We start from the raw sequence: 26,589 nt of genomic DNA on the forward strand, positions 1-26,589 counted from the left end.
GACAATTAGCAAAGATTGAGACTATGTGTAGTGACACAAATTTTTTCCTTAGGGTGTGAGAATGCTACGTGAACTATTCAACGTAATATTTTGTTGTGTTTTTCAAGCATGCTGGAGGCTTTGTGACGTGCCAATGCAACTGTGCTGTTGTAGTTTTTTCAGTGGTGGGTAACCTAATTAAAAAATGTTTTCGAATTAAAATATAGGCAAATTTTGCAATTTTCTCGACTAATGGCAAAAAACGCAAATCAAAATGTGACTTCGGGAATAAGCGCCAGCCTCATTGGTCATTATATTTATTTAGGCCTACAACTTGGATTGGTTTTCAAGAAAATATTGAAATGTTATTTTCATGCATGCCGTGAGTTTTATTTCGCAGATTTTCACAAAATCAGCAGCAGCACCATTAACCTATATGTAACAATATATATAACTATATATAATAATTTATTATTAAACTGCATCAAGATTATATCGAATGAGCTTTAATTATAAATTATTTAGTTAACCGTGACTTCAGTACGGTGATAACCAGTTTGACTTGCTTGAAAAATATGCGGTTTATCATAATCATTCATTTTCAAAGTGTTTTCAAGTATCTAATATTGTGTTATTTAATCTGTTTTGTGTTTTATTTACAATAACATGTTTCTAGTGAATTAAATTGGAAATAATGTCGAAGCAAAATGTGTCCTATAACTTAGAGAAAGTGAAACAAACGCCGAAACGCTACAACGGATGTGACGTAATCAAAATGATCGGAAAGGTCTATACTCCATATTTTTGAATTTAGAGTACTTGGAACACTATAAACTAACACTTGGAACTCAAGTTTTGCAAAATTTTATAACTCCATCTCAAATACTCTATTGTAGGTAGTTTGTTTTTAGAGGGGCCACAAAAGCTCAATCTTGTGCGTTTCAAGAGTCTTCAGAACCGATGTAAAATGAGGTTCACTGGTCTCCACCAAATATGCAATGGTGCAACATTATCTCCTCCTAAGCTGCGACAAAGTGCGTTCCACTTACTTGCATAACGCTCATTCACACTTACAGGGTGTACATTCGTCACTTTTCACACTTTTGTACTTTTTTGTCGGCTCCTTTTGATTACATTGAATCCCCGGTGGCCGACAGGTTTGCTTGATGATAGCCACGATCTTGGTAACACGTCACCAATAAGTATATTCTTTAGCTTGTAAAATACAATTCAAATTGACACATTGATGACTTTGAAAGCAGCTATATAGCCCCTGCGATTCTACATGACCTTCTGGTAAGCTTATGGTTTTCGATTACTTATAACCATTTGCATTATTGAAACGATAAAAATCAATAATCCCAGTATTTCCGAAAATTTATTACGAAATGTTGTGTGGAAAGGTCATCAAATAGTTTCTCCTCAGCGTAGCTTGCTTTCCCTATTGACACTTAATTGAAAAGGGATTTTGGTATTTCACTGTTCGCTGAGATTAAGTTCTTGGATTATTGTCAATCCTATATAACTACAAAAGATAAATGAAATATTTACAAAAAAAGATACCGGACACTAAATCAAAGTAAAAATATTAATTCATATGTCTTGGTTCGCTTATACCTTAAAGCTATTTGTCGTTTTTTTTGCGTTTGAAAAACTACTTTCAACGTCACCGTTTGTTTAAACATACAAGAAGCCATTCAATAGATTTAAATAAATTACAGTCTTTCTTAAATTGTTGGATGGATTGCGTATTGCATAATACAATGTATATGATATTTCTGTTCAATATTTTGCGGTTTATTTCACCGAAAGCACTGAAGCCAACATGACGAGCTTGAGCACAAATTTGACGCAAGTGGATCACGTGATCATATATCGCTATAGAAACAAAATTACAAGCTGCAATTGTCACGTGAAAAACTTATAAATGAAAATTGCGGCAAAAATGCAAACAGAAAAGTATCAACAGAATTGGCGAATATTGTAACTGCTCCACATAGGCTACTTTCATGTTACGTCATGTCATGCACTACGACATCAAAGGAACAGCAACTGTAGTCGAGTAATAAATAATACAACGCAATCTAAACAGTATCAAACGCACGAAACACACCACCTTATGTCGTGGTGTAAGCGGCGAAAGGTTTCCAGAAAAACCCGCAAAAACAATTTTATAAGATTTTTTTTTATAATCACAGTAATCGAGTCAAGATCCGTCAGGAACCTGTCTTATGATAACATAACACACTTAGTGCAAATAAAAAAGTCTTGCAAATACCGTTCATAATCAACAAAAACCAACTATATTATATGTGATCAGAAACACTACAGAAAAAGTACTAAAACGTATATTGTCACGTGGTTGTACCAGCAACTTTAGCAACTTATACTTGCGGTTTGATCAACTAGTTATTGTCGGTTATTATTCATTGATTGCTACGTCACCTTTCTGGTTAACTTCTACAAGTACACGAAAATATTGACGATATCATGTATTTGTGTGTTACACTGTTTACAGCAAAAGTTTTAGATTTGTTACATCAAAAAAGTATGAGTACGTGTGAGGAAGGAAACGTTACTTTTAGAACAATACTCAGCTGCGGCGTGTAAGAGTTTGCTGTCTATGTGTGTTGTCCGTCTTGTTCTATCCTTAAAGTCGATCCATGGTCAAAACTTTTTTTCAGCTCTATTGGCATTTTCGTGCATTCGGAGTGTAACAACGTATGACAACAGCAAAACACTACGACGATGAGGACTGTCCATGAAGCAACTGCATCGGTTTGGAGAAAAAATTGCACTGGTCCATTTAAACAGCGTCACCCTTTATTTGTGTCGAAGTTTCAACATCGCCGTTAGGTGACGCAGCGGTAGAAGTAGCTGCACTTTCGTTTATGACCCCGTATTGTCCGATAAAGGAGCCATCTTCGTTAAATTCCTTCGCGTCTGTGTCGGCAAATTCTTCAATCGAGTCGCCAGCTACACTGTCACCTCTAGTGCGCAAGGGTGGATCTGATTTATAATCGGAAGGTGGCGCTTTTGAGTTGCCATTCGCTGGACCGTCAGCGAAGGTGCTTGAAAGAGGTCTTTTCACATCATCCGTTTCGTCGCTGGACAACAAGATAACAGAAAACTTTTACAAATTATCAATAACAATTTAAGTTATATTAATAAAAACCAAATAAAAAAGTGATATCAACAAATGCAAAGGCAAAATACAAACTAAACTTATGCACAAAACAGCATATCTTGTTGCATATTATAATAATAATCAAATATACGAGAAATAAAAACAGGAAAGGACGAATAGACCTCGAGAGCTAACTCTCACAAACAAAAAACAAATAAACATCTCGCAAAAACAGACCAAGCATACACATAATTCATTGATTTTGTTTTAGAAATGGACTTATGTGCACAAAATGTGTTATAACAAGCGGTGATGTGCAGTTCATTCAAAATACTTACATCTTCCTTGAGAAGCAAAGTTAAAGAAAAAAAACAAAAATCAGTAATTAGGTAAACTAGGTAGTGTAAATATTTGTTTCAGTCGAGCTTATAGATTGGATTAAATGTTGAATGGGCTAATTGCGAGGTAATAAAGAAAAGTTTTAAAACTTCAAATAAACTGACTTGTACTCTCCAGTTTCTTCCTTAGTCATCGGTTGAGACTCGGCGTCAAACAGACGTCCTTCTTTTTCAGCGACTGCAAAAGAGGAACATGTTGTCAGATACAGCCTACGCATGCTGATAATCTGATATCAGTTTAATGAGGAAGGTCCTTTCGTGTATGTGCGATTGTCATCAAATCGCGTCGTTTAATTCTAATGCTTTGTGAGAAATAAACTTTATAGTTTGACTCAGATGAATGACCCGGACTGCACTTTTAATATTTTCTCCCGACTTTCCAATTTCACATCAATTACTTCAATGACATGCTTTTTCAAAAAGAAATATATAGCTTTGTGTCGTTTACTATAACCATTGTGGTTTGCCACCGCCGAAAGCGCTTTACCATCAAAACAACAACATCTTAATTGGTCTAATAAATAATTAATTGATGTTGGAAGCTCACCGGAGTATTTTCCTCCCTTTCCCTTTCTGACGAAACAAACAACAAGAAGGAGGATTATTACGACACCGAGTAGACACATGAGGACAATGAACCAAATTTCGGTGGCAAAACTTCCAGATGTTACTGAAAACAAAAGAGAGCTGTAAGAACAATTACATCTCTACAGACTATGCTACAGGTAATAGGCCTCAATATCATGGTTCGCCAAAGGTGTTCATTGGTATAGTAGCCTAAATATAATCATAAATAGACGTCACTTGGTGTTCTCTGAGCTTGTTTACAGGAGGAATGCACTTTTTGAGCCAAACTGTTTATCTGTCTCCATCACCTCCAGCTGTGACATTTCCGTTTGTAGTTTGTCATGCCAAAAGCAAACCGCTACATAAGACTTACCACCTGCCTTGAGACGATCTTTGACTCATGCTGTCGTTTTACGCACGAGGCAATAAGTAACCGGTATTATAAATGCCGGAGGACTGTACATTACGTCAATGAAAGCTTATATGGATGCTGTGTTCACAATCTCGACACCAAGACATATTTGGTCTTCGAAAAGCAAAGGGAGAAATTCGAGTTTTTCTATCTGTGTAATGAAGACGTTGCGTGGACGGTGCTAGGTAGTTGCTATAGACAAAAAACTTCGATTGGGATTTTGTATTGTTTATAAAAGTGTCATTGCTAATCCACATTTTTGTTGAGATTACTTAACCACGTAAGTGTAAGCAAAGCGACCTGTGGCTCGGCCGAGCGAGTAAACTCGTGTTGACTTGTCAGAATGGTAAAGTAGGTACAACACTTTTCAACTGTCAACCACGTGTAAACTGCGATAAAACATTAACTAGCAATTTTACGGTTCGTTAACCAAGCCCAAAACCGTCCGCCCATCCGACATGTGCGCCGATTAGCTGAATTAAGACGGCGCGCTGCACTGATCTAGCAGGTCGCTTAGTCAAATATTTGTAAATCTCGTAAGTCAGCTAACGATAAAGGCCTCAAAAATTAATTCGCAATAAGTCAGCAAACATACAAATGATACCTAATGATAGAAAAATGAAGCTTAAGTCTTAAAGTCATAGAAGTCTTAAACGAAGCTTGGTGACCAGAAATGTCAGCAAGTATTTATTTAGATGACGTCATATTTTGCAGCAATCTCATCACGGGTCGGGTACAGTAAACGAATGTGGTAAGTTTCAAAAACAACTGAATTTCATAATTGCGTTGCACAAGACTCGTTGTTTTCAGCTGTAAAGAGTAACGTAGTATTCCTTTCTGGAAGTGCGAAGCCAACGCAGGGAGTTGCAAAGAACAGGCAAATTACCGGCTTTGTCGGTTTAATTTAATGACTAAGGCATTTAACATTCATGAAAATTCTAAAACAAGAGCTTTAGTGATTTTCTGTTGTGCAGCAACAGTTGTAGCTCTAGATCTAATTCAATAACCTACAAGTTGTCTTATCACGAACAAGAACGGGGCAAACGTCACGTAAGTGCCGTAAGTTTACATAAAGTGCAAAGTTACATTGCCCTGCAGTTATTCATGCAGTACAGCAGTTACCTAGTTTACTTGAGAAGGGAAGAACATAAAGAAAAGTGTGCAACAAGGCTTGGAGCTCTACGCCTGTTTTCATTATCTGGGGTAGAAAAGTCACGTCAGAAAAAAACAGGTTTAAAAACCGCGGACTGCGCCTTTTGTTCGGTTTTTGATTCAGTTGTAATAACTAGTTTAGACTTGCAACTTTTTATAGTTTCCACAACTTGTTTTATTATCGAGAATTTAATATTTAATAATATTGTAATTTTGGTGACCAAGAGTTCCCTAAAGAAAATGCATTTTTACTAGTCATCCGAAAGCAGTTTAACCAGAATTTTAGTTAAAAAGCGCGAAATTTAAGAAGAAAAGAACAGTGGAAGTCCATGCCCAGCCCGCTAGAGTGACACATAATAAACAGAAAACCAGAACTTTCGTGGAATTCGTGTTTACGGCAGCGAGTTACACGCGAGACTACAAGGCATGCGCGTACAGTAACTGGCGCACCGCAGTCAACTAACACGTGAAAAAATCTCGCATAACTTATTCATTTAACAGACTAGATTAGAATGAAAGAACACCTTGTTTAAAATCGGTCGATAAGGACCACAATTAGCTACTTGATGACAGGCATTGCGAGACCTAGATACAGAAAGTGTGGCAATTGAGAGGTTTTTATTGGGAAAATGTCCAATTATTTACTTAAGTCGAAAATCGGTTACAAGGTCAACCAAGTCCACATGACGATTAAGTGGTAAAAAGTTCAATATTTGCGGTCAGAGCTTCCTGGAAGTCCCGATTAAAGTTCATACCGGATTATTTTTGCGGTGCACCGGCGTATATTGCAAAACAGTATCTACGAATTTCTTCAAAACCGAAATTATTACCCTTTAAATGAAACAGACAGTTATTGACATTGCATATACAAAATTACACGTTTTAAGCTAATTTTCAGAGTATTACAAAATACGTTCAAAAACTAAAGATCCTCGGACGGTTATGGTCGATTTACTATGATGTCTATAGGCCCGGTTTCGCGTTGAACTCGTTGTTTTTTGCATGATATAAAATGCTTTTGTTTTAACTCAGATTTGAAAAATGAGTTGACTGAGCGGCGGATCTCTTATAACAACTGCTATTGGCTGTATCATAGCAAATCTTGAAGGTAGCCAACCGCAGCTGGTTTGTATCAAATTGCTCATTTAAGCGAAAACGATCGTGCAAGAGAGCACAGACCTAGAAGCATTCAAGTGTTGAAGAACGCAGCCATTACGAGCCACGGATACGGACCAAGGATAAAAATGCATTTTGCAATCCCGTTATGTTCGTACTGGGCTGGCACTGTGGGCCTCAGCGTAACGGCATAATTGCGATAGTTTATGGTGGTGGGCCGGCAGCTAGAAAAAGGGATTATTTGACTACACGGAGCAAGAGCAAACCCGAACATCTACTACTTTACGGACTACTATTTCTCGTATTGGCGCTGGGATCCGAGGAGTTTAAAGGAATAGGCGGACTCAGATTATTTGCACAGGCTAAAAGTCTCTACCGACACAGACGCCAAGGCGCTCCATTGCCTGGACAAGGGCAGCTGGACTTCGATAAACTTGATAAAATGGTTCGGATTGTGGCCATAACTGAGAAGAGAGGCTACCGCCTGTGTGTTGTAGCCAAAAGACCTTCAGTTCCGGTGCCGGTGAACGACACATTTCCAGTTGTCACGACGTGTCCAGAGGATGATAGTAGTGACGACACCATACTGGCAGGTAAGTAATTTTCTATTAAACATGTTTGGGGTGTTTATAGCTTCAAATGTGTTGCGTAAAAACGTATAAACGGACGTTTAATACTGTGCATAACATTTGTACGGTGCTTTCCGTTAACCGCGGTATAGAAAAACCTCAATGTAATAACACACAGATTCGAATACCGCTGCTCAAGTGTTCTAAAATGATTGGCTTGACAGTTACAATTCAACCTGCAAGTAATAAACGTTTTTTTCTTCAGACAAATTCCTTGTTACAAACGAGAAACGCCGCAAGTTGATATTCTCGTTCACTTTACCTGAGGAGGCTAAGAAGAACCTACAAAGGATGTGTGAGATCTTCGCGAAGAACTACGGGAAGACACCATCTAAATACGGTTCGTACGTGTTAGCAGAAGACGACCAGGACGGTCTGACGATCTGTCCATCTGTGCCGCTCAACGTAATAAAATCAGCACAAAAAAAGATTTTCTTCCAGCTCGAATACGACGACTACCCCCTTGAGTTGAACGGCACAGACCTGGCCTCCCGCGCTGTGAACTCAACCGCTTTTCACTTGCAGCTGTCAGACCGGAAAAAAGTTGGAAAGTACGTTAAAGTAATGCCCAATGGCGCAATTCAGCTTGCAAGCTTCAATTGGCTTGCGACGCAATTTCTGCCAGATGCCGACAAGTCCGTACAGAAATCGCTTACCAAGCTTCTTAAGAATGTGACGAAACGGAAGCAGCGAGGGGGCGAGCTTCATACCAGGCACATGATCAGGAAAATAAGAAACTTTGTAAAAGACAAGAATGTGTCACGGACTGATCAAAGTATAACGGAAAGGTATCGAGAATTTTTCACCCTCTATCAGTTCGAAAATGTGACGTGAACATGTCATTTTGCAAGAAATTACCTCTTTACCTGGCATTAAATCTTCCAATGACCAAGGAGATGAGGAAAGAACATATGCTCTGGCCCACAGAAAGTTGACAACATGGACCTGTGATGTCCGGACCATGTAACGACGATATCTTCATTTACACAGTGCATCTGAGTAAATTGAGGACCAAAGACCGCACGCATAGCAATGTACTCTCCGGCTAGCCGTTGCAAATCACGTTTTTACGAAGTATTTTATCTCGTTTATACAGCATTATATCAAAAACAATGTTTTGGTTCAGTTAATAATGCAAGTATACCAGAAAATGTGACAAAACAGCCGCATTAGATGACGAACCAAACAACTACCTTTTAACCTACATGAATGCAAAATGCTATGTTGCTCCATCGATGTTTCACTGATGTTATTGCTGCCTTGTTTCATAAATACTGCATTGTATGGCACCGTGTTTTAGGCTCAGTATAAGCTACGTAATGCTGTGGCAATAGCTGTAAAATCGTGCAGCCTAACACTATCAAACAGCCGTCGAAAGCAGTTATCTGCGCGATCAAAGGTTAACTTCTTGCTCGAGGGCATCTGTAAACTTATTTTTCATTAAGTCGGTTTGCTTGTTTTGAACGTTCATTTCATAAATTCGATGAAGACAAGTTCGACTTAGGCATGACTTCTACGCCGCAAGGCTACTGAGCGTCAGCCCACAATGCGAGAAAAGAGATTTTCGCGGCTTTTCGAAAGATACTTCGATTGAGCGAGCTCGCGCGCTGGAAGTCGTACAGCAACCACAAACTTGTTATATAAAATAAGCATTGAACCAGCGTGTGCACGTTCACTTTTCAACATCTGAAGATTGTACAAAAAGGTTGAGATTTACTAAAGATTGTATTGTGGCAGAGTAATGCACTAACGTAAGAACGAAATGCAAGCGTAGGGACACGCTGATGCTTATGGTTCTACTGCACATCAACAAGACGGAATAAAACATGTAATATTATTTTTACTGCGCGAACTTACAGCCCAAATCTTTTTTTTTGAACAATTTCGATAATCTTTCCTGCCCTCGCAGTGACCCCAGTGTTATATAAGTTTCTTTACAAACAAGCGGATGGATAGTGTTTATCGTTAGACTTCAGTAGCCATGAACCCGTTGTCTGGCTACCACGGCAGATGCTACTTCAACATTCCTGCATTTTATCAAAGGTCATCGAAAAGTCAATATTGAGCTTTCAGCTTTAGCGCTGCAATCGTATGAGTTTTGCACTGATCACAAGTATCAAATACAAAGAGAGTTGGTTCAAAAATCAGCCCGTGTATGTGAACGAAGCTATCAGCCTTTACTGCAACCGCAGCACTGCTTTTGCCTTACCTGCAGCTTCCTCTGTACTAGCCGTCGAATGGATTTCTGTTGGCCCAGCTCCGTTGACCAGCACCAGTACAAATTTGTATTCTGTATCGGGTTCAAGACCTTCGATTGTGATAGATTGCTTGTCGCCGTCCTCAACATCTTTCGGTGGAGTTTGATTCTCATCTGAAGATAGGAGGAAGAAAAATAAGATTAAAACTTTAGGCGAAGTGCTTTCTTCAGCAAAATTAAACCCAATTGATTTCATTTACTAAACGGATGAAATGTCTACTTGCCAGTTTGTAAAACCTGTAGCAAGTACTTATACTATAGTCTGTTGCCATAACAATGACCGTAATTTCAGTGTCATAAAATGGTTTCTCAAAAGATGCCCAAAATGCAACTCACTTCCATTTCCGTCAACGTATTTCACGTAGAAAGAATTTGCTGGCATGAAGTCCGGTTTGTCAGGTGACGATATCCATGTGATGTTGGTTGTTGTGCTGCCAGGATCAAGACTGAATGGGACGGTGCTGGGAACTTGTAGAAGCAAAGGGTTTTGTTTAAAAGAACAATCAGACCGAATGCGATTATTAACGTATTTTCCAACCAATTAGTTGCAATGATAAGTATTTACGTAGTTACCACTCACAATATATTGTTGTTGTAGTAACGACAACAATATTTAACCATTATTATAATTACCATCAGTAATTATACAGTAACTATTATTAGTCCAAATAGACATATATTAAAAAGGTCCTATTTCTTTTTGACTTTTTTGACCTTTTAAATATATTAAAAGGTAAAAATATTTACTTCCGGATCTCAAGGTCCTAGTTTGTAGAACTTCTTCTTCGCCCATCCCCTGCCTGGATCTCGCTTTAACCCGGATGTTGTAATAAGTATCCGGGTTCAAATTCTTTACCGTGAATTTTTGTTCGCCCGTGTTTTCAGTGATTTCGTTTTCGCTGTTCAGAGGAATACAGAATTATGACATCAGCTATCTTTGTTTTAACAAAACTAACATCAGAATGGTTACAAATAAGCGTAAGTATATATTTTAAAATCTAGTCACATATATTGCGCAAAATTGTAAAGGCAGCGCGGCAAAGGTGATAAAAAATTCAAATAAATAAATTCTTTAGCGCTACTAGCGGTTAAAACTTACGGGTCTTTGGGAGGGCCGTAAGTGACGACATACATGACCACTTTTCCCCAGTTCTCCTTTGGCTTGTTCCAGGTTAAAAACAAAGACGTTGCATTTCGCCTTTTCAGAGTGAGCGAGGTTGGTCGACCTGGAGCTTAAATAACAAAAGGACGACTTAAAATTAATCCATGAATACTTGAAAGTATACGAGTAAATATTAGCAATATTGGGACTATCATCAGTTATCATCTTAGTAGACTGGACATGCACTGGCAAAATATAGCTTATTACGTCCACACTATGGTGTTGATTTATCAGAATCGACAGTATTTATTCAGCTTGATCAGATCATTGTTACGTAACAGACCTCCTTCAGGCGTGGTCACGATTTTTTTCTCTGATTTATTGCCGGTGTACATCCTGTTGTAGACTGCCACACTGAACCAGTACTGTGTGTTCGGGAAAAGATTGCTGACATACGTCTCAGTTACATTTGGTTTACATTCCACCACCTTTTCATCTGCTGGTAAATACATGGTAATTATGACGTCACTATAACATTGCATCAACAGTTATCCCATTCTAAAAACGATGAACATTGTGACGTGTGCAACTGCTTTAGAAACCACCCACCTTCATTATCCGAAGACATTCCATAAAAGATCTTATACCCGAGAAATCTTCCCCGCACCAGGGTGGGATCTACCGCTTCCCAGGAGACCAGAACGTGTCTTGGAGCTTCGTCGAATGTTTTGACCTTCACATTGTTTGGTGTTACCAGTGGCACTAGAATAACAAACAATATCAGAAGAAATGGAATGTTAACTACAGCCCCATATAGCCCCCGGCTACTTCCTGTGGTTGGCGCTAAAGGGTTTTCTTCTCACCATCTTCTCCGGAGTAACCGCGAACCATTTCCGGTACATCGGCTACATCGAAGTCGTTTTTGCTTTGAACTATTATCTCGTAAGGTTTGTAAGGTTCAGTGTTTTCCACTGTGTAAGATGTCAATGGATCTTCGACCGGCGCGGTATTCCAAGCGGAACTGCCGTTCCCAGCCTTGCGGTAACTGCCCAGAAAGGAAAAGTTCAAATTGAAAGAAATAAACAGAAGAACGTAAGTTCAGTGAGTTTCAATTCCATGATTCTATAGAAAAATGCTTCACATGGTGATAAAGGTTTTATTTATCGCTGCCTTTCTTACCTGACCAAATATTCTAATCCAGGACCATTCTGGTCGATCCCTCTGACCCTGCTCCATGTTATGATCATATTATTTGGGGATGTTCCTTCGCCTCGTACCCCGGTTGGATTTTTCGGAGCTAAAGATCAGAAAAATAGAAGAAACTTTGATTTTGTACAAATCAAAGTGGTAAGAACATTAGGTGAGACAGTCTCCTAACTTCAGCAGAGATCAGGACAAACATTAACTGTGTTTATGGCACGTGATTTTCAATTTTAACGAAAGACTCGGTAAACGCAAGAATTAAACTTGCAGGTTTCAGTACCTCCAACAAGTTTAAAGACATCTGCGCTATAGTAAATCCAGGCTAAGCAAAGTCGTCGCTTACCGCCCCCTGGCGTTGAATATCTTCTTGTCTCCGCACTAGGATCGCTCCATCCCACGGAGTTGCGAGCGAGAAGCCGAAACTTGTAATTGACGTAAAGGGAAAGCACCTCTGACGTAGATCGCAAGGAGGGGTCGATTGAGTCTCTGAGGACTTGCCACGTACCAGGTTCGAAATTATCTTCCTCGAATTCGATTTTGTATTCTATAGCCAAGGTCGAAAACAGTGAGTTAAGCAATATGCGTTGCTATCTATCTGACGCGCAATGTAACTTGAAAGCTAAAGTCACACCAGAAATGGCGAAAAGAAGTTATCGTGTTTAAACGACAAAAGGCTTCAGTTTAAAGATAACTGCCATTGCTAATGACCTGGTTTAAATTTGTTAACAAAAATATAACTATTCTTTACCAGTGATCTCATCGTTGTTTTCTGCACCTGGGGTCCAGTTAAAGTTCACGTCAAGTTTGGAATCTTTGTTTGTTGAAAAGTTAAATCGTTCGGGCGGGGAGGGCCTGTCTGGATTAACAAAATACAAATATTGTTCAGTTGGCTATATAATTGCTCGCATAGAATATAGTGGAATAGTAGAATTATATAACAGTTATAGAGTTATAATTAAAATCAACTTCGTTTTTATCTGAACTAAAATTATAGTGATACGCTGTACTGTAAACTTGTAAAGGACCTCAAATATTTACTTTTCGGTATATTGATTTCACATAACACTAAAGTTTGAATAAAATCATAATCAGATTTAGAGTTGAATATATGTTTTTCGGAAAGTACAATCGGGACACAAACGAAAGGAAATTTCCCCGGAAAGTATTCAACAGTGGACTATTTACCTTTAACAGTGAGTGTAACATAACCCCAGCTTTTGTCATACTTGGTGCTGACCGATACTTTGTAAGTCCCAGAATCGGAATAATCCGCATCTGATATCGTGAAAGTCTCACCTCGACCTTTCGGTACCTCACTACGGTACCAAACAACTTCATCTGCGGCGGATTCAGCTTTGACCTGAGAATAGTTGGAATGTGATAAGTTTCTGGTGAACTTTTTTCGGGAAAAAGGATGCTTTTAAACATAGCTCATACGATAACTAATTACAACATATATTGTTTCTTTTAATTGAAGAATATAGTTAGCTGAAAGTAGTCTGCAATTTTCCTTTAAAAAAAGACCTCTATAGTAGCCATATAATTGACCTTATGAAAGAGACGGTATTGAAGAATAATTTTATCCTTGAATAAGTTGTAACAGCAACAGAGCTATATAAAAATTAGCACACACAACTCTCACCACCGCTCTGAAGGAAACGGTATTTCCTTTGATGACCGAATCGGGTCCAACGATCTTGATGCTGGTTGGTTTCAAGACGTCAAGGGTAAAATCGATCGAACTATTTCCATATTCATTGACAGCTACGCATGTGTAAAGGCCTGCGTCGTCGCGAGTGACTCCCTCGATTTTAAGTTGCTTCGTCTGTTTGTGCTTTACGATTGAAAACCTAAACATGTGACATTTTCGGGAATTGTTAAAACGACAGAATATTTCGGATGAAAGTGAAGCAACGAAAAGATTTTTTTTCATACCGGATCGACTTCCTTCACACAAAGATTTCCAACAAAAAAGTCAACAAGGAAAGAAATCAAAAATATCTGACAACGTTCTACAAAGCAGCCCAGCTAAGCGTTACCTGTCCATAGAAGAAATATCAACACCGCCTTTCGAGCACGTGACCTTGGGAGGGGATGAGCCAAAGAAGGAGCAGTTCATTTTCACGGTACTCCGCTCCACCGACTTGTAATTGTCCGCATTGCTTGAGAGCGGAATTGGGGGCGAAGCTGTAAGCAAATGAGTGATAAGACACTTTTAAATGCTCCTTATTGGTCCTTTAGGGTCCTTCAGGGTCCTTTTAGGTGCTACTAGACACACTTAATGTATTTTTAAAATTCTAGTTGTTCCAGTGTGTTTACTTGATGTTGGTGAAGTTTTTTGTATTTTAAAAAGTTTCATTTAAAAAGTGTAAAAATTAAGCGGTTTTTTTTCAAGTTTCAGGTCAAATCGGACTTTACTGTATAGAAAAAAGATAAAGCGAAGTTGCAAAAGCAATCATTTTTTGGTAAGAATGATGTACAGTATATCCCATACGAAACAAAAGTCAAAAACTTACTGAGTACGTTGACATATGCCTGCTCTATAACGGTACCATAAGGATTGGATGCGATGCATTGATAAACTGCCGAGTCTTCTTTTTTAAGGTTTTTCAGTTTTATCCAGTTGGACGTCACTTTCCTGTTTTCCATTGTAGGGGTTTCTGTAAGTTGAAATAAAATAAAAGCCTATTGTAATTTATAGTATGGATATAAAGGCTTTTTAAAAACGCCTATCTCCGCCTTATTCACTTGTATTTTCACACGGGCCAAGTCAAAATAGCTGTGTTTCGGCAGACCTCAATGTACGGCAAAGTCTCTTCATTACTGCCATTTTGTACAGATCACACAAGTAATCAATAGCAGACATTTACACCCATCCCGGTTGATGATAATTTAATCACCTTCTATTGGGACTCCGTTCACCAGCCACTTGGTAGTTGGTTTGGGAAGTCCAGATGGGTCACAAGTAATGTTGACACTTTTGCCTGGGACCTGGATGACGTCAAGCGGTTTTTGACTCTCAAGGCTGAAGAAGGGTCGCGATTTCACGGTGACTCTTACGCCAGAAGAAACAGATTCAACATCATTGCTGGCTGTACACCTGCAAGAATATCTTTTGTGTAACTGTTATAGTGTTATGTCTTTTACAGTAAATTATAGAATTATCAAGTTTTATTATAGACAGTTCATAGAGTTTTATATTACAGACACAACTGGTCATAGAATACAAGTGGGGAAGCAGACATAGGTTGTTGAAGCTTACTGGTAAGTTTTTCCATCGACGTAAGTCAGGTTTGTGATCGTCACTTTCCGACCAAAATCTTCAATCTTGTATCGGCCTTGAGGCCAATCACCGTTCATCACTTCCCAGTTGATTATTGGTGTTGGGCTTGAAAGGTTCAAAATTTTTTTAAATAAAACATAAACAAAAAAAACAAGTTTGCAAGTGAAATAATGTGAAGCATTGTGACCATGTACTGTATACAGACAGCTACAATCAATCGAATATGCTCATAAGTAATAATAATATAACAATCATTTTTATCTCGTATCAATAATGGATCCTTGTCGGTTCTTTTAAGACGAGTTTTTATAGTAGTTCCTTGGAGATGGGTTATTAGCGGGCTTACCACAGCATCACGAAAACGTGAACTGAGATAAAACACAAAGTAAAAGCAAAACTTTCCCTTTAGCATACCTTCCAGTCGCAGTACATTCCAACACAAGATCGTCTCCGAGCAAAACTTCGACCGGATTTGCAATTCTGTTCACTGGCGAAACAATGTCTGGACCCCTACTGGTAACCGGGTTACCTGTTACCAGATGTATAGAAAAGCCAGTATTCACCAACGTCTTTTTACTAGCATAAACAATACTGTAGTAATGACAGGGCTATATGTTACGTACTGCTGAAAACAATTGTTATTGGTTTTAAATGCTTTGGAAAACATGCTTTAACTGAAAGAACGTATCAACATGTAATATAACGTCATCAAAGATGCATCAAATTTTACACAAATCGCACTCTTGTTGCATTGTGTAAGGCGAAACCTCAAAAGGTTTGCCATCAAAAGCTGAAGGCGTCATAGAAGATTTACTACAATTTAATCTTTAAGAAAATGAAGTCAACTTACTTCTGTCAACGTTTAAAGTGTAATGTGGTCCATCTGCAGATCGCCTGCTCACTCGTTTTTTAATCTGACACCAGAACTCCAAGCCATCGTCCTCAGCTATGACGTTGGAAAAAACCAATGAACCATCAGCAGTCTAGAAGAAGTATAATAATTTTTTACATTGAACGTAAACCTTATTACCACGTTCAAAATGCAACCAGTTATTCTACTTCCGATGGCATTTTAAGGTTAATATTTCTACACTTACTCGATCAATTTATTGAATTTATTTACTATAGCGTTGTCAGTTATATTTGCAACTCGCAATAGATCATTTCCCAATAAGTCGAACCTTTACGTATAACTGACCTGGCCAACGCGCCGTTCATCGGGTTTCGTTCCTTCAAAATCCCAAGACACGGTAATTCCTTCCAAGCCTTCATGATCGCAGGGAACAGTTAAACTAGCGCCCTCTACCGCGCTCAGGTCTTTGTCTTGACGATTTGGAGAAGGTGTCGCTGTCAGTAACAGAAAGTCAAGTTTGGATTCAAACATAATAAAAAATGCTGTTGTTTGTATGGAACCAGAAAAACCTGTATAGTTGCTTATAGGCTTAACGTATAATTTAAGACTTACCAGACGACAAAGCAAAATGGTTTAATCGCCAAAAAATTTTCCAGTCTGCCGTAACAGACAATTAAGCGCTTGGCTTGATCATAAAAAACTTTTCATGCACTCACGTAGGCTAAAGTACGTTTTACAAAGCGAAGTAAGAAGTAGCGATGTCTTACCTGCGACCTTGACTGCGATGTTGCCGGTCACTGCAGTACCGATTCCATTCGATGCAAAACACTGGTAAATTCCCTCATAATGACGTAATTCTTCTTCTTTCAGCAAATCGGTTCCACTGGAAAAAGGTTTTCAATGATGTTAAAACAGTGGTGGCAACGATGACGCTTTGTAGGACTCGATAAATACACAAACGAGCATTATATAGTAAAAGCGCCATTTTCTAGTGCGGATGTGTCCCACCTTGTAAAAGTGACAAAATAAAGGAGACGTTTTGATTAAAATAGATATAATATTGCTATAAAATGCCATAAAATTGGTCACGCGCTTATATGTCCACAAACTCAGCTTTCATTTCGTCATACTGACGTAACCGAAACAATAAAGAGGAGAAAATTTACCTAAATGTGATGTTTCCGCTATTCTCACTCTGAACGATGTCTCCAGCAGTCAAGTCCAGACTCTCTCCGTCCTTCTTCCAAATGTACCTGGATAACATTGTTACATGAAAAAGCTTAAAATCTTGCAACAAATATCAATTTCTGCTTGATCATTTCAATAACTTTGAAAAGGTGTTTTGGATTATGCAAGATGTAACCAATAAATTCTGAAAGTTTTTATATTTACGCCATTCGTCTCACTCACGGTGGTCCAAAACCTGGCAAACGTGCCGCATGTGGCCCGCGGACAGATTTTGTGCGGTCCGCAAATAATTTCGGAGTTTTGATACACTGTATTTTTCAATGCAAAATCCGCAGTTGCTAAAATACACCTACGTTTTATTTAAATAGGTTGTATGAGCCACAGCCTGATATAAGTTGCACATCATTGAGGTGCGTTGATTGCTCGTTTCTAAGTCAATATGTGATTATCATGGGGTGATTATGCCTTTGTACTGTTAACACAATATTGTGTGGCGATACATACATGCGACCACTTTTGCTGCAAGCACAGTCGCAAGCAAGTAGAATATATCAATGATTATAACAGTAAACTCAGTCCTTTGCTAGCACTGGAGTTTCTCCCATTTGCGGCCCGCAGTGTTCTCCTCAAAGCATAATGTGTCTCTTCATGGTCGCAGTCATGGACCACCCTGGTCTTACTGATACTATACGATTTAACAGCCCTTTTTACGGTATTTCCTTTTGTAATGCAAAACGGTAAAGGAACAACACATACGCAGAAAAATTACCATTTCAAAAGTAGCAAAACTATTAAATTTTAAGTTCTCTTTTGACTTTTGTTAGTGGAGCTGCCAGACCATACAAAGGCAAAACGAATCGAAGTTGATTCCACGTAACAATTGATCGAGCCGTTTGATCGATAACCCATAATTACTGCGATCAGTATTCCGTCTATTTGTTTATTTTACGGTTTGGTCGCTTGCGTAAGCAGGTGATTGTCCATATTTTGTTTCATGCAAACTCGTTCGAACCTGCAAATTTCATCTCATCGATTTTCGGTAAAAAGGTTCACTATAATCAATGTTGCCGGATACCATCCAATAGCACATGAAAGCATCGCGCAAATCATAGATATCTTACAAAATAGCGAGGAAATGCAGTATTGGCTGTTTTGTTTTGATTGCTGTCAAAACTAGCACCGCACTTGACAAATAGGACGGCGCAAAATCGTAACCAAGTGATAGGACCTTTTTTCCTCAATAAGTAGACAACAAGTGAGATGAAGTGGCCATAAACAAGCAACGCTTTCCTGGGCAGCCACCAAGGTGGAACCCCTAAACTGAAATTCTTTAAGTTTTATATGACACAGAATTTGTAGTATGCCACTCGAGAAATCGCGACCGTGTCCAGCGAACGTCAACAATCGCTTGTTGTTGTCAAAAGGCAAAGAAAAAACACAAGCTACTGTACTAAGAAACTTTTTGGGTAATATTACAATTAATGAACGTTTGGAGTGCTCATGGTTCTTACCCATTAACATCATTTAAATTACAGCATTTGAATGAGCATACGACAAGCCATTTCTTTGAGTTGTCATTTTTGAATATAGGCCTATTTACAGGCTTCTATATTTTCGCAAGTTACAAGCAAACATAGAAGCCACCAACCTAAGGTATGTTTATGACGTTCTTCTCCTTTAAATGGCAATATGATCTCAAAATAAAATCAAAACACTAACCCGTCTTGGTCAACCTTAGGTTGTCCATCTGCTTCACATTTCAGTTCCAAAAGTGACTCTTCCACTGCGTAGACAGTGCTGGCAGACTGGGTCGTTATTTGAGGGGGCCGTGGCACTGTAAGCAAAAAAGAGCATAATATAGCTCATTACATTGGGTGAAAAAGTGCGCGAACAACTGCAAAAATGTTTTTCTGTCTAGCGAAAAATAACATTAGAGCTATGAATGAGATTATGTCCGCAACGTAACGACACTAACAATGGACATACAACATCAGAACACTATACGGTAGCATTGCATATTTTGACACAACGGATGCAGAGGTGCAAGACGATACAAAAGTAAGTGATGCGTCACGTTGGTGGATGACTGGATGTACACTATATGCAGTTTATATATTTAGTTAAGTTACATCCAGGCCACACAAATAAACAACACTTACGTAGGTCGATAACTGTTCCGAAAAATTACGATGGATCAAAAAGCAAAAAATTTACAGTCTTGTTAGCACATAAAAGTTTGTATACAGGAGATTAAAATAGATTTCATTTTCATAAGTTGGGTACCTAGACATACTCAAGAGGTCTGCGGTAAGAAAAACGTTAACTGTTTGAAATTGGCCTGCCAGCTATCAATTAGTTCACAACGAAAAGTATTTCGCAACCAAAATCATGTTTATATAGTTAATGCAAAATAATTCTCCGTACTTCTAAATTACTAACCTTCAGGTGGAACTTCCAATTTAGCAGCAATCTTGTCAATCTGCAACGTTAACACCAATGAAATCATCACGATTGTCCACATTTCCATTTTCCTACAGCGGCTTTTATGACGACATAAAAGTGAATTCAAACTTGAAAAAGACAACTTTTGTTTGGGCTGCTTGGCGCTTGATCGTGTTGAGTTGCTGGCTTGAATGATAGGTTTCAGATAGTCAGTGGCCCTACGTTCTTCCAGATTAGGCTATGAAAGATATAAACATGGTCATAAAATGTGGCAGATATCCGGATCAGGAATATTTTAGGAGTGTGATATTTACAGTAACCTGTATATTTAAGCCATTGTTTGGATTTCCCAAGTGGTAAAATCTGTTATCAAGACCAACAGTTTTTTGATTGACAAGGTTGGTGGGGATGTCACACTGGAATATCCAAGTGCTAATCATTTAGTTTAGAGGTAGAGTTTTACTGTCAGGGTTTGGATACAGCTTGTATTTCGCTTAGAGTTGACACCCGTCAATCTTTTACACAGGGTTCTGTGCAGATGTACGTATAGTTTTGATTCTTTTTGATTGTAACCCCACAAAATGTGTAGGCAGGATTAAAGGGGTTTTCCAGCTGCGCAAAAAGGTACCAATCGTGTAAATCTCTACTATTATACTGCCAACAAGCGACTATTGACAGCTGACACTGAAACTTAAAGTTTGACCAACAATAGATCTAAAACGAGGAGTTTTTAAAGTGTAAAACAACACCGCTGCAGGATAAGCATAGCTTTTTTTACCAGTTTGCATTCGCGCAATAACTATTAAGCATAGGTAAACCTTAGTCGCATATAGCTCATCTTAAATCTTATTCTGCGTGGTCCGTGACACGACATTTTGTTACTGAAAATAGAATTACTAAATTAATTAATTATCTAATAGAAATTTCGTTCATCCTAGTACTGTAGTCCGCCAAATACGATTAATTACGAGCAATAAAGTTGTATGAGACAAAGCAAATTTCGTAAATTATGTTCCAAAGCTGTTGGGTATTGCCGACAAATTAACTCATTATTACATCATACACAATGTGACTTGTTTTCCACGATTTTTCACACAGCCATATTCTTCAAAGCATTAGCATGGGCATAGGTTTTGCCCGGTTTCTCAATCTTGCTAATAGAGCTAACATATATGGTGGGAAATAAACGCCAAAGCAAACATGGGCACCAAGAAGCGAAAGGTAATAAAGTAACTGCGACAATTATTTCAATTTCTTGGGAAAGGCAACGCCTTAAATTCTCTTTTCTCTAAGTAGACCGTTGGCATTGGGGCACAATAAATAGGAATAGACGAGCTTAAGGTACCAAACGTAGATTGATCGATCTAAGCTTTCTACGGTCGACATAGAAAAGTCAGACGGCAACTAAATTATTCATATTATTTTCTGGCTCATTTTCATCATCATTCACAGGCTTTGTCATTGGGACCATTTGCTCTCTGATGTGTTTAACGAGATACTGTTGCCATTTGTATTCATTAACTGACTATGACCTTCATTTTTACATATATATACTCTATTCCCAGGACAACATATAAACATTGATTACTGCTCGATTACCTGCTGTATCAACAGCTCCTAACGAGCTAAACTAAACATACTAATTGTAGCGCATTGATTTGCACTTGCCAAAATTTCGCCATATACGCAAAGTCCAGCGAAATTGAAATTGCACCACATTATATCATAATAATAAAAACGCAATGGGGGAAGTTTTCTCATTTGCAACCGTTGGAGGATTCAAAACAGCCAAGTGACTTTACTGACTTGTATTAAATTAATGATACTATAACACCAATGTAATCTGTTTACATAATTCCCAACAACAATTATATATATTCCATTCATAACGATTTCTCAGAGGGGGCTTTACACAGCTTATAATCATACAAATCGTTTTATGTCGCTCCGTAATTTCGAGAAATGATTGCTTGCTGGGAAAACAGCCGACCAATTTACTTTATGCAGTGTTTATCAAGTTGTCAAATTCAACATCTGCTGCCGGTTGATATAAAGCGTTTTAAGTAGGCTACTTTCCCCATTAACGACTTCTGCAACAAAAGTATCGCCTAAAATCACCAGCACCTAAATTTTCGCTTTTCCCCAACTAAACGTGACTGCCATTCTGGTCTGGTAGTTGTCTAAATGCGTTGACGCGGACTTGATAACCTTGCGCAGAAGAGCACTTGTCTCATTTCGCTGATAAAAATTCAGGAAGCTAGCGTCAGAATCCGTTTTGTAGAAAGCCTACTAAGATTTAATCAAACACTTTGTTATTGTGCTATCTGTGCCTGATAAAAGTATAACCAACACTGGGAAGCTATATGTGGTCATTGCACCAGAGTTTTAAATCTGCGCATTCGTAAGAAAATTGCTCAATGAAGAGAAACAGATCTTTTAGAGATTTTGTCTTAATGTCTGCTTAAGTTGTCCACAACCGATATGTGAGGCTTGCATCGAATAGATTTGCACGAAATTATCTTCTAACACTTAACAACTAAACAAGGTCATCAGAAGACGTTTTTGCGATAACTAAACTGAATCCAAACGAAAACAAGAAAAATCGCATTATGATACCTGAATTTGCTGGGATCACTTTCGGCTATTGGTAAGAATTCACGATAGAAGACTATATCTGTCTATATTTAGAAACTGAACTACGCAACAACAACACCGTTTCTAATTTTACACAGATGAGACAAAGATTTAAGCTTTTGACCACGAAACGAACATATTAATGTTTAATCTATTGCACAAAATCGCGCAAGCGAAAATAGTTGTTTGATGGTAGAACGAAGACTTCGAATTTTGAACTTAATAGTAGGCCTATCTGCTCAATAGGCATGTTCAAGTTTATCGAAGACATAGTTGGTACAAAAAGCGTCGCTAATCGCCGCTGGCATGCGCAGACCTCCCGCACTTGTGCAATAGATCTAATAGCTGTAATTGCCAGTAATGCGCGATATTGAAAGAGATTAATCGTGTTCAATTAGCTACGCAACATTACTTGCGCTACGATCGATGTCCGCAAAACTGCCATGTTAGCATAAAAAATGTACAATAACATACGCATGCAAAATCATCAAATCCTACGAGCATTCAGGTTTAAGCATGTTCAATTTTATTGTTTAGCCGATTTCATATGATTTTACTCGTGTGTCATGTCTCTGAAAATACGTTTCTAATTTTCACCGCAACTTGACTATACCGCTATTGTTTTATTAAAGTAATTCATCATTGACGTTTTCGCATGATAAATGATGGCGACAAGGCATATAGATAGTATTTACTATCCAAATCAAATGACAGGTTTACATCAGCTAAACGTTTACTATAGAGAGATTAAAAGTCAGATCCGCAGTCAGCAGTCATTGCCTGAAACAAACACTAATTGCGTAGGAGATTCAGATCGGCTGATTGTTATTTACGACCTCACCCAGTCACCCTTTCTAACATTAAAAAACAAATAGCAATAAAACACTGTTCTGATAAAGTTCACCAAAAAATACAAAGCGATTCCAACGTTTATGATGAAGAATGACGTATGACGTCATCTTTTTTTCATGAGCTGAACGGCAGTTTTTACGCCCTACACTTTACGCAAAATTTAAATCAGTTTCTTCAATGTTTGCAACGTTCTAACTGTAACTAACTTACTTCAACTTGTACCTTTTAAAAAACCTTCGACTTCACACATTAAAATGACCGTGAACTTATCATTCATCTTGCACATGCTTGCTTGGCTACATTTGTTTTGTTTCTTACCGAAGCGTTGCTTCAATGTTTGGCTCTGCTTGCCATCAATAGAAAAAAAACTACCGAAATGTAACACCTTCCTTAAACCGCCGTTGCTAAATTTGACCTTTTGTTATCGATTTTAGATAAAAGTTGAGCGAAGCTTCTACTGTAGCGTTTGTAGATGCATCAAAACATGACATTTCTTAAATGTCAGTTCCTATGCTTTTTCTTAGGTAAAAGCGCAAAATAATTGGTTTGTGTGCTATGAATAATTTTATGTTATACGCTCTGAACTTAACCACGGAATGCAATTGTTGTTCATTTTTGCACGCGGTTACTTTCCCCTATCAAACTGTCTAAGTACTGGAACATACTCTATCCATTAACTTGGGTTTTCTCTAAAAAGTTGCGGACAACTGTTGTTCCTGTTCCTGCAATCGGCGCTAACACGCATTCAGTTCAAAAGTTAAGTGGGAAACATTTGGCGATAATCGCATTATATGAAGTGGAATGACGAAACGGTCCCGATATGCAAGATTTTGCACTTAAACGCGCATAAATAGGGCATGCTAATGTGTCTATAATAATACGCTGTTTAGAAAAAGCTGCACCGGACAAATGGTGTTTCATTTTCTGAGTTCTCTTTAACAACACGCAATTAAAACGTTTTCATCTTGCCTCCTTCACTATTGCAAATTTATTTGGACAATTGAACTTCTATAAACTGAATTTGGTCAACAACTTGGTTAAGACAGTGGTTCAGGAAATTTAATCACACTCAGAGGGGCATTGGTGTCTATCAAAAGGTTGAAAAACAACGAAAATAACATATGGCGGCCCAGCAAAAATGTACTGACGACTGACAAGCTACTTCTCTCTATTCTGACACATTATTGAGCTTACGGTCCGCTTCAAGTTAAAAAAAGGAACTTTTGAATTATTTATCAAGACGGCGCTGCTTACGGCAAGCCTTTTTCGTGCGAAAATGCATTAAGGTATTACACTGATTTCGAAAAACACGAAAACAAAAAATAGCTCTTCTTTAAGAAGAACCGGGTACACGATCTTCAGTAACTCATTTGTCTCTAATTCACTATGCGTTTGAAGAAAGTAATAGCTATTTAGTTCTCCCGGAGTGTCCATTAAACATTACGGTAACATAAGTAAATTCTCCGCACTTCCGGATTCCCTTATGGCATCGTTTGCTGAGCAGTTGAAGCATGGTTTTAAAGTCATCTAAAAAGGTTAGCAAATGTGGTCTTTGCTGGATGTTCTGATCCAGCGTGGTCCAACTGCAGGCCCGCGGGCCAACTTTGGCCCGCGAACTGATAGTCAGCTTTGATAGTCGCTATTGTCGAGGAATAACCTCGACCGCAGATGTCACATTGATCAGCATTAATAGCTAAAAATTTTCAACTATTCCAATTTCAGTTTTAATTAAAAAAGATAACTTTTTTCAGTTCTAATTTCAGTTTTAATATCAATGTCACATTGTTCTTCAGTTCTAATTTCACATTTCTTCAGTTCTGATTTAAAAACATTGGCCCGCAAGATAAAAAATTTTTTGATTTTGGCCCGCGATGAAAAGAAGTTGGACCACGCTGTAAATCTGATCTGTCACAAAGCTTCACACTGCGGCCAGCGTTTTTTTAAATGCTCTTAAGAAGCGAAATGTTTTTTCCTGAAGCAAAGCCATGCCTTTTAGGAATAATACTGAATACCTCGATAAGAAATCAATTTCTTTTTCAGCGACTACCTAAGGCCTACCGAACTACTCAAACACGTTACGATAAGCTCAGAAAATCAATGGATGGGTGTGCACGCGTGCACTTGAAATAGACGACTAGAAAGGTTGCTGAAGTTTACTTAGAATCAAAATGAAACTACTATTGACGTTTTGTCGGATGGTTGACTAAAAATAAAACAAGCTTACTCCGATTGTCTCCGCCCTCAACACAAAGTAATTCGATCCACGTTCCCACATGTTGCTACCACCAGTCTTGACGAATTCTTTTATGGCCTGATAATTTTCTTCCATAATTAGTTGGACTTTCAATAGTTTACTATCCCATACAATAACTTTCTGGTGAACCACGTCACGTAAATTACCGCATAACATTCTAGAGCGCATCAAACTAAACATTTCACTAAAAGCGAACGCGCGGGAAAAGCCACAATTAAACGTAGGTGGATTATTTATTTGTCCATACGGACCCAACGTATACTTTGGTGGAGTCGAGTAAACTTTTCATGTGTCTCATAAATTTTATCGAACTGTCAAGCTTAAACTTTTCTACTGTTTCTAAGTAAAAAATGCGTTTGTTTAAAAAGTTATTGATACTAAATATTGGTATCATTTACGAAGATGGGCTTAGGCTTAAATGCCATACATAAACATTTTCTATTTAAACATCCACGGTCCAGCCCTGGATGGGCTTGATTCAACTTGCATACTTAGAATCGTTAGCATGGAAATAACTAGACCCACTTCATATAGACATATACTATGCTAAACGGAGCTATGGGTACCACTCATATTTGGAACTATCACTATTGTTCACAGCTCCAATTCTTTCACATATGTTGATTCTATTTTAATAAAAAAAACTGCCAAGCCGAAAACAATTACTGTCCTTGTCACAAAGGAGACAAAACTTTGCAGCAATTTTTAAGTTTTTTCTTTCCTATTGCAAGACGATAACATCTGATCTGACTCAAGGTTACATCATTGCCCATATGGCAGTAATTTACTACTTTGGAACAAGAGGGTTTAGATTTTATGTCATAGTACGGTCTATCCTTCCTACAGAGTCCTTATACTCATAATCCAGGCACTACGCGGCTTTCCTGTTTTGAAAAGGCGGCGACAAAATTATAGAAGAGGAACTATTTGCTATAGAAGTTAATGATCTACCAGCGATGTGTAGTCTGTTTGTTTTGTGCTACACGCCCGTCTACTGCACAAAGTGACGAGATGAAAACGTTTACTAAGGCGCCAAGTTCATGTTTGCATTCATACGTTACAAAAGAACCCGACAGAGTTATAAAAACTCTTGCCATCTTATAAAAAACTTTTTCCATGCTGACGGAATTAACTAAGTAAC

The 26,589-nt window shown here is 38.2% G+C and overlaps 2 protein-coding genes across 6 annotated transcripts; one reads left to right on the forward strand and one right to left on the reverse strand.

Annotated features, from left to right (window-relative positions):
- Positions 1–1,760: 1,760 nt before the first annotated feature.
- LOC143464866 (neuronal cell adhesion molecule-like) lies at positions 1,761–25,650 on the reverse strand. Of its 4 annotated transcripts, none has more exons than XM_076962894.1 (28): positions 25,419–25,574; positions 19,706–19,946; positions 19,426–19,437; positions 18,986–19,100; positions 17,245–17,331; positions 16,846–16,961; positions 16,424–16,572; positions 16,076–16,208; positions 15,640–15,754; positions 15,205–15,330; positions 14,843–15,042; positions 14,459–14,602; positions 13,982–14,129; positions 13,585–13,792; positions 13,128–13,302; positions 12,691–12,798; positions 12,286–12,486; positions 11,919–12,036; positions 11,603–11,784; positions 11,349–11,501; positions 11,083–11,238; positions 10,737–10,869; positions 10,385–10,536; positions 9,974–10,105; positions 9,590–9,751; positions 4,052–4,174; positions 3,610–3,682; positions 1,761–3,086 (listed from the first exon to the last, which is right to left on the reverse strand). In XM_076962894.1, the coding sequence occupies exons 1-28, from the start codon at positions 25,521–25,523 to the stop codon at positions 2,786–2,788; spliced, it is 4,068 nt and encodes a 1,355-aa protein (XP_076819009.1). In that variant the 5' UTR covers positions 25,524–25,574; the 3' UTR covers positions 1,761–2,785. The 4 variants fall into 4 exon arrangements, with proteins under 4 accessions (XP_076819009.1, XP_076819010.1, XP_076819011.1 ...); XM_076962895.1 differs by having other exon boundaries at positions 11,083–11,235; positions 25,419–25,570; XM_076962896.1 differs by lacking the exon at positions 19,426–19,437 and having other exon boundaries at positions 25,419–25,571.
- Positions 5,315–9,041, forward strand: LOC143464869 (uncharacterized). 2 transcript variants are annotated; one of them, XM_076962902.1, is made up of 3 exons: positions 5,315–7,344; positions 7,586–7,720; positions 7,822–7,997. In XM_076962902.1, exons 1-3 carry the CDS (start codon positions 6,900–6,902, stop codon positions 7,845–7,847), a joined length of 606 nt encoding a protein of 201 aa, XP_076819017.1. In that variant the 5' UTR covers positions 5,315–6,899; the 3' UTR covers positions 7,848–7,997. The 2 variants fall into 2 exon arrangements, with proteins under 2 accessions (XP_076819017.1, XP_076819016.1); XM_076962901.1 differs by having other exon boundaries at positions 6,668–7,344; positions 7,586–9,041.
- Positions 25,651–26,589: the final 939 nt, after the last annotated feature.

The sequence above is a fragment of the Clavelina lepadiformis genome, chromosome 7 (genome assembly GCF_947623445.1).
Source record: "Clavelina lepadiformis chromosome 7, kaClaLepa1.1, whole genome shotgun sequence".
In the NCBI taxonomy this organism is placed as follows: Eukaryota; Metazoa; Chordata; class Ascidiacea; order Aplousobranchia; family Clavelinidae; genus Clavelina; species Clavelina lepadiformis.

Coding starts and splice junctions, on each gene's coding strand:
- LOC143464869 (XM_076962901.1), top strand. CDS start 6,900: ATGTTCGTACTGGGCTGGCACTGTGGGCCTCAGCGTAACGGCATAATT. Junction 7,345..7,585: donor TGACGACACCATACTGGCAG/GTAAGTAATTTT, acceptor TTTTTTCTTCAG/ACAAATTCCTTGTTACAAAC.
- LOC143464866 (XM_076962894.1), bottom strand. CDS start 25,523: ATGGAAGAAAATTATCAGGCCATAAAAGAATTCGTCAAGACTGGTGGT. Junction 13,303..13,584: donor CCGTTTCCTTCAGAGCGGTG/GTGAGAGTTGTG, acceptor AACTATTCTCAG/GTCAAAGCTGAATCCGCCGC. Junction 10,106..10,384: donor TAGGACCTTGAGATCCGGAA/GTAAATATTTTT, acceptor TGCTTCTACAAG/TTCCCAGCACCGTCCCATTC.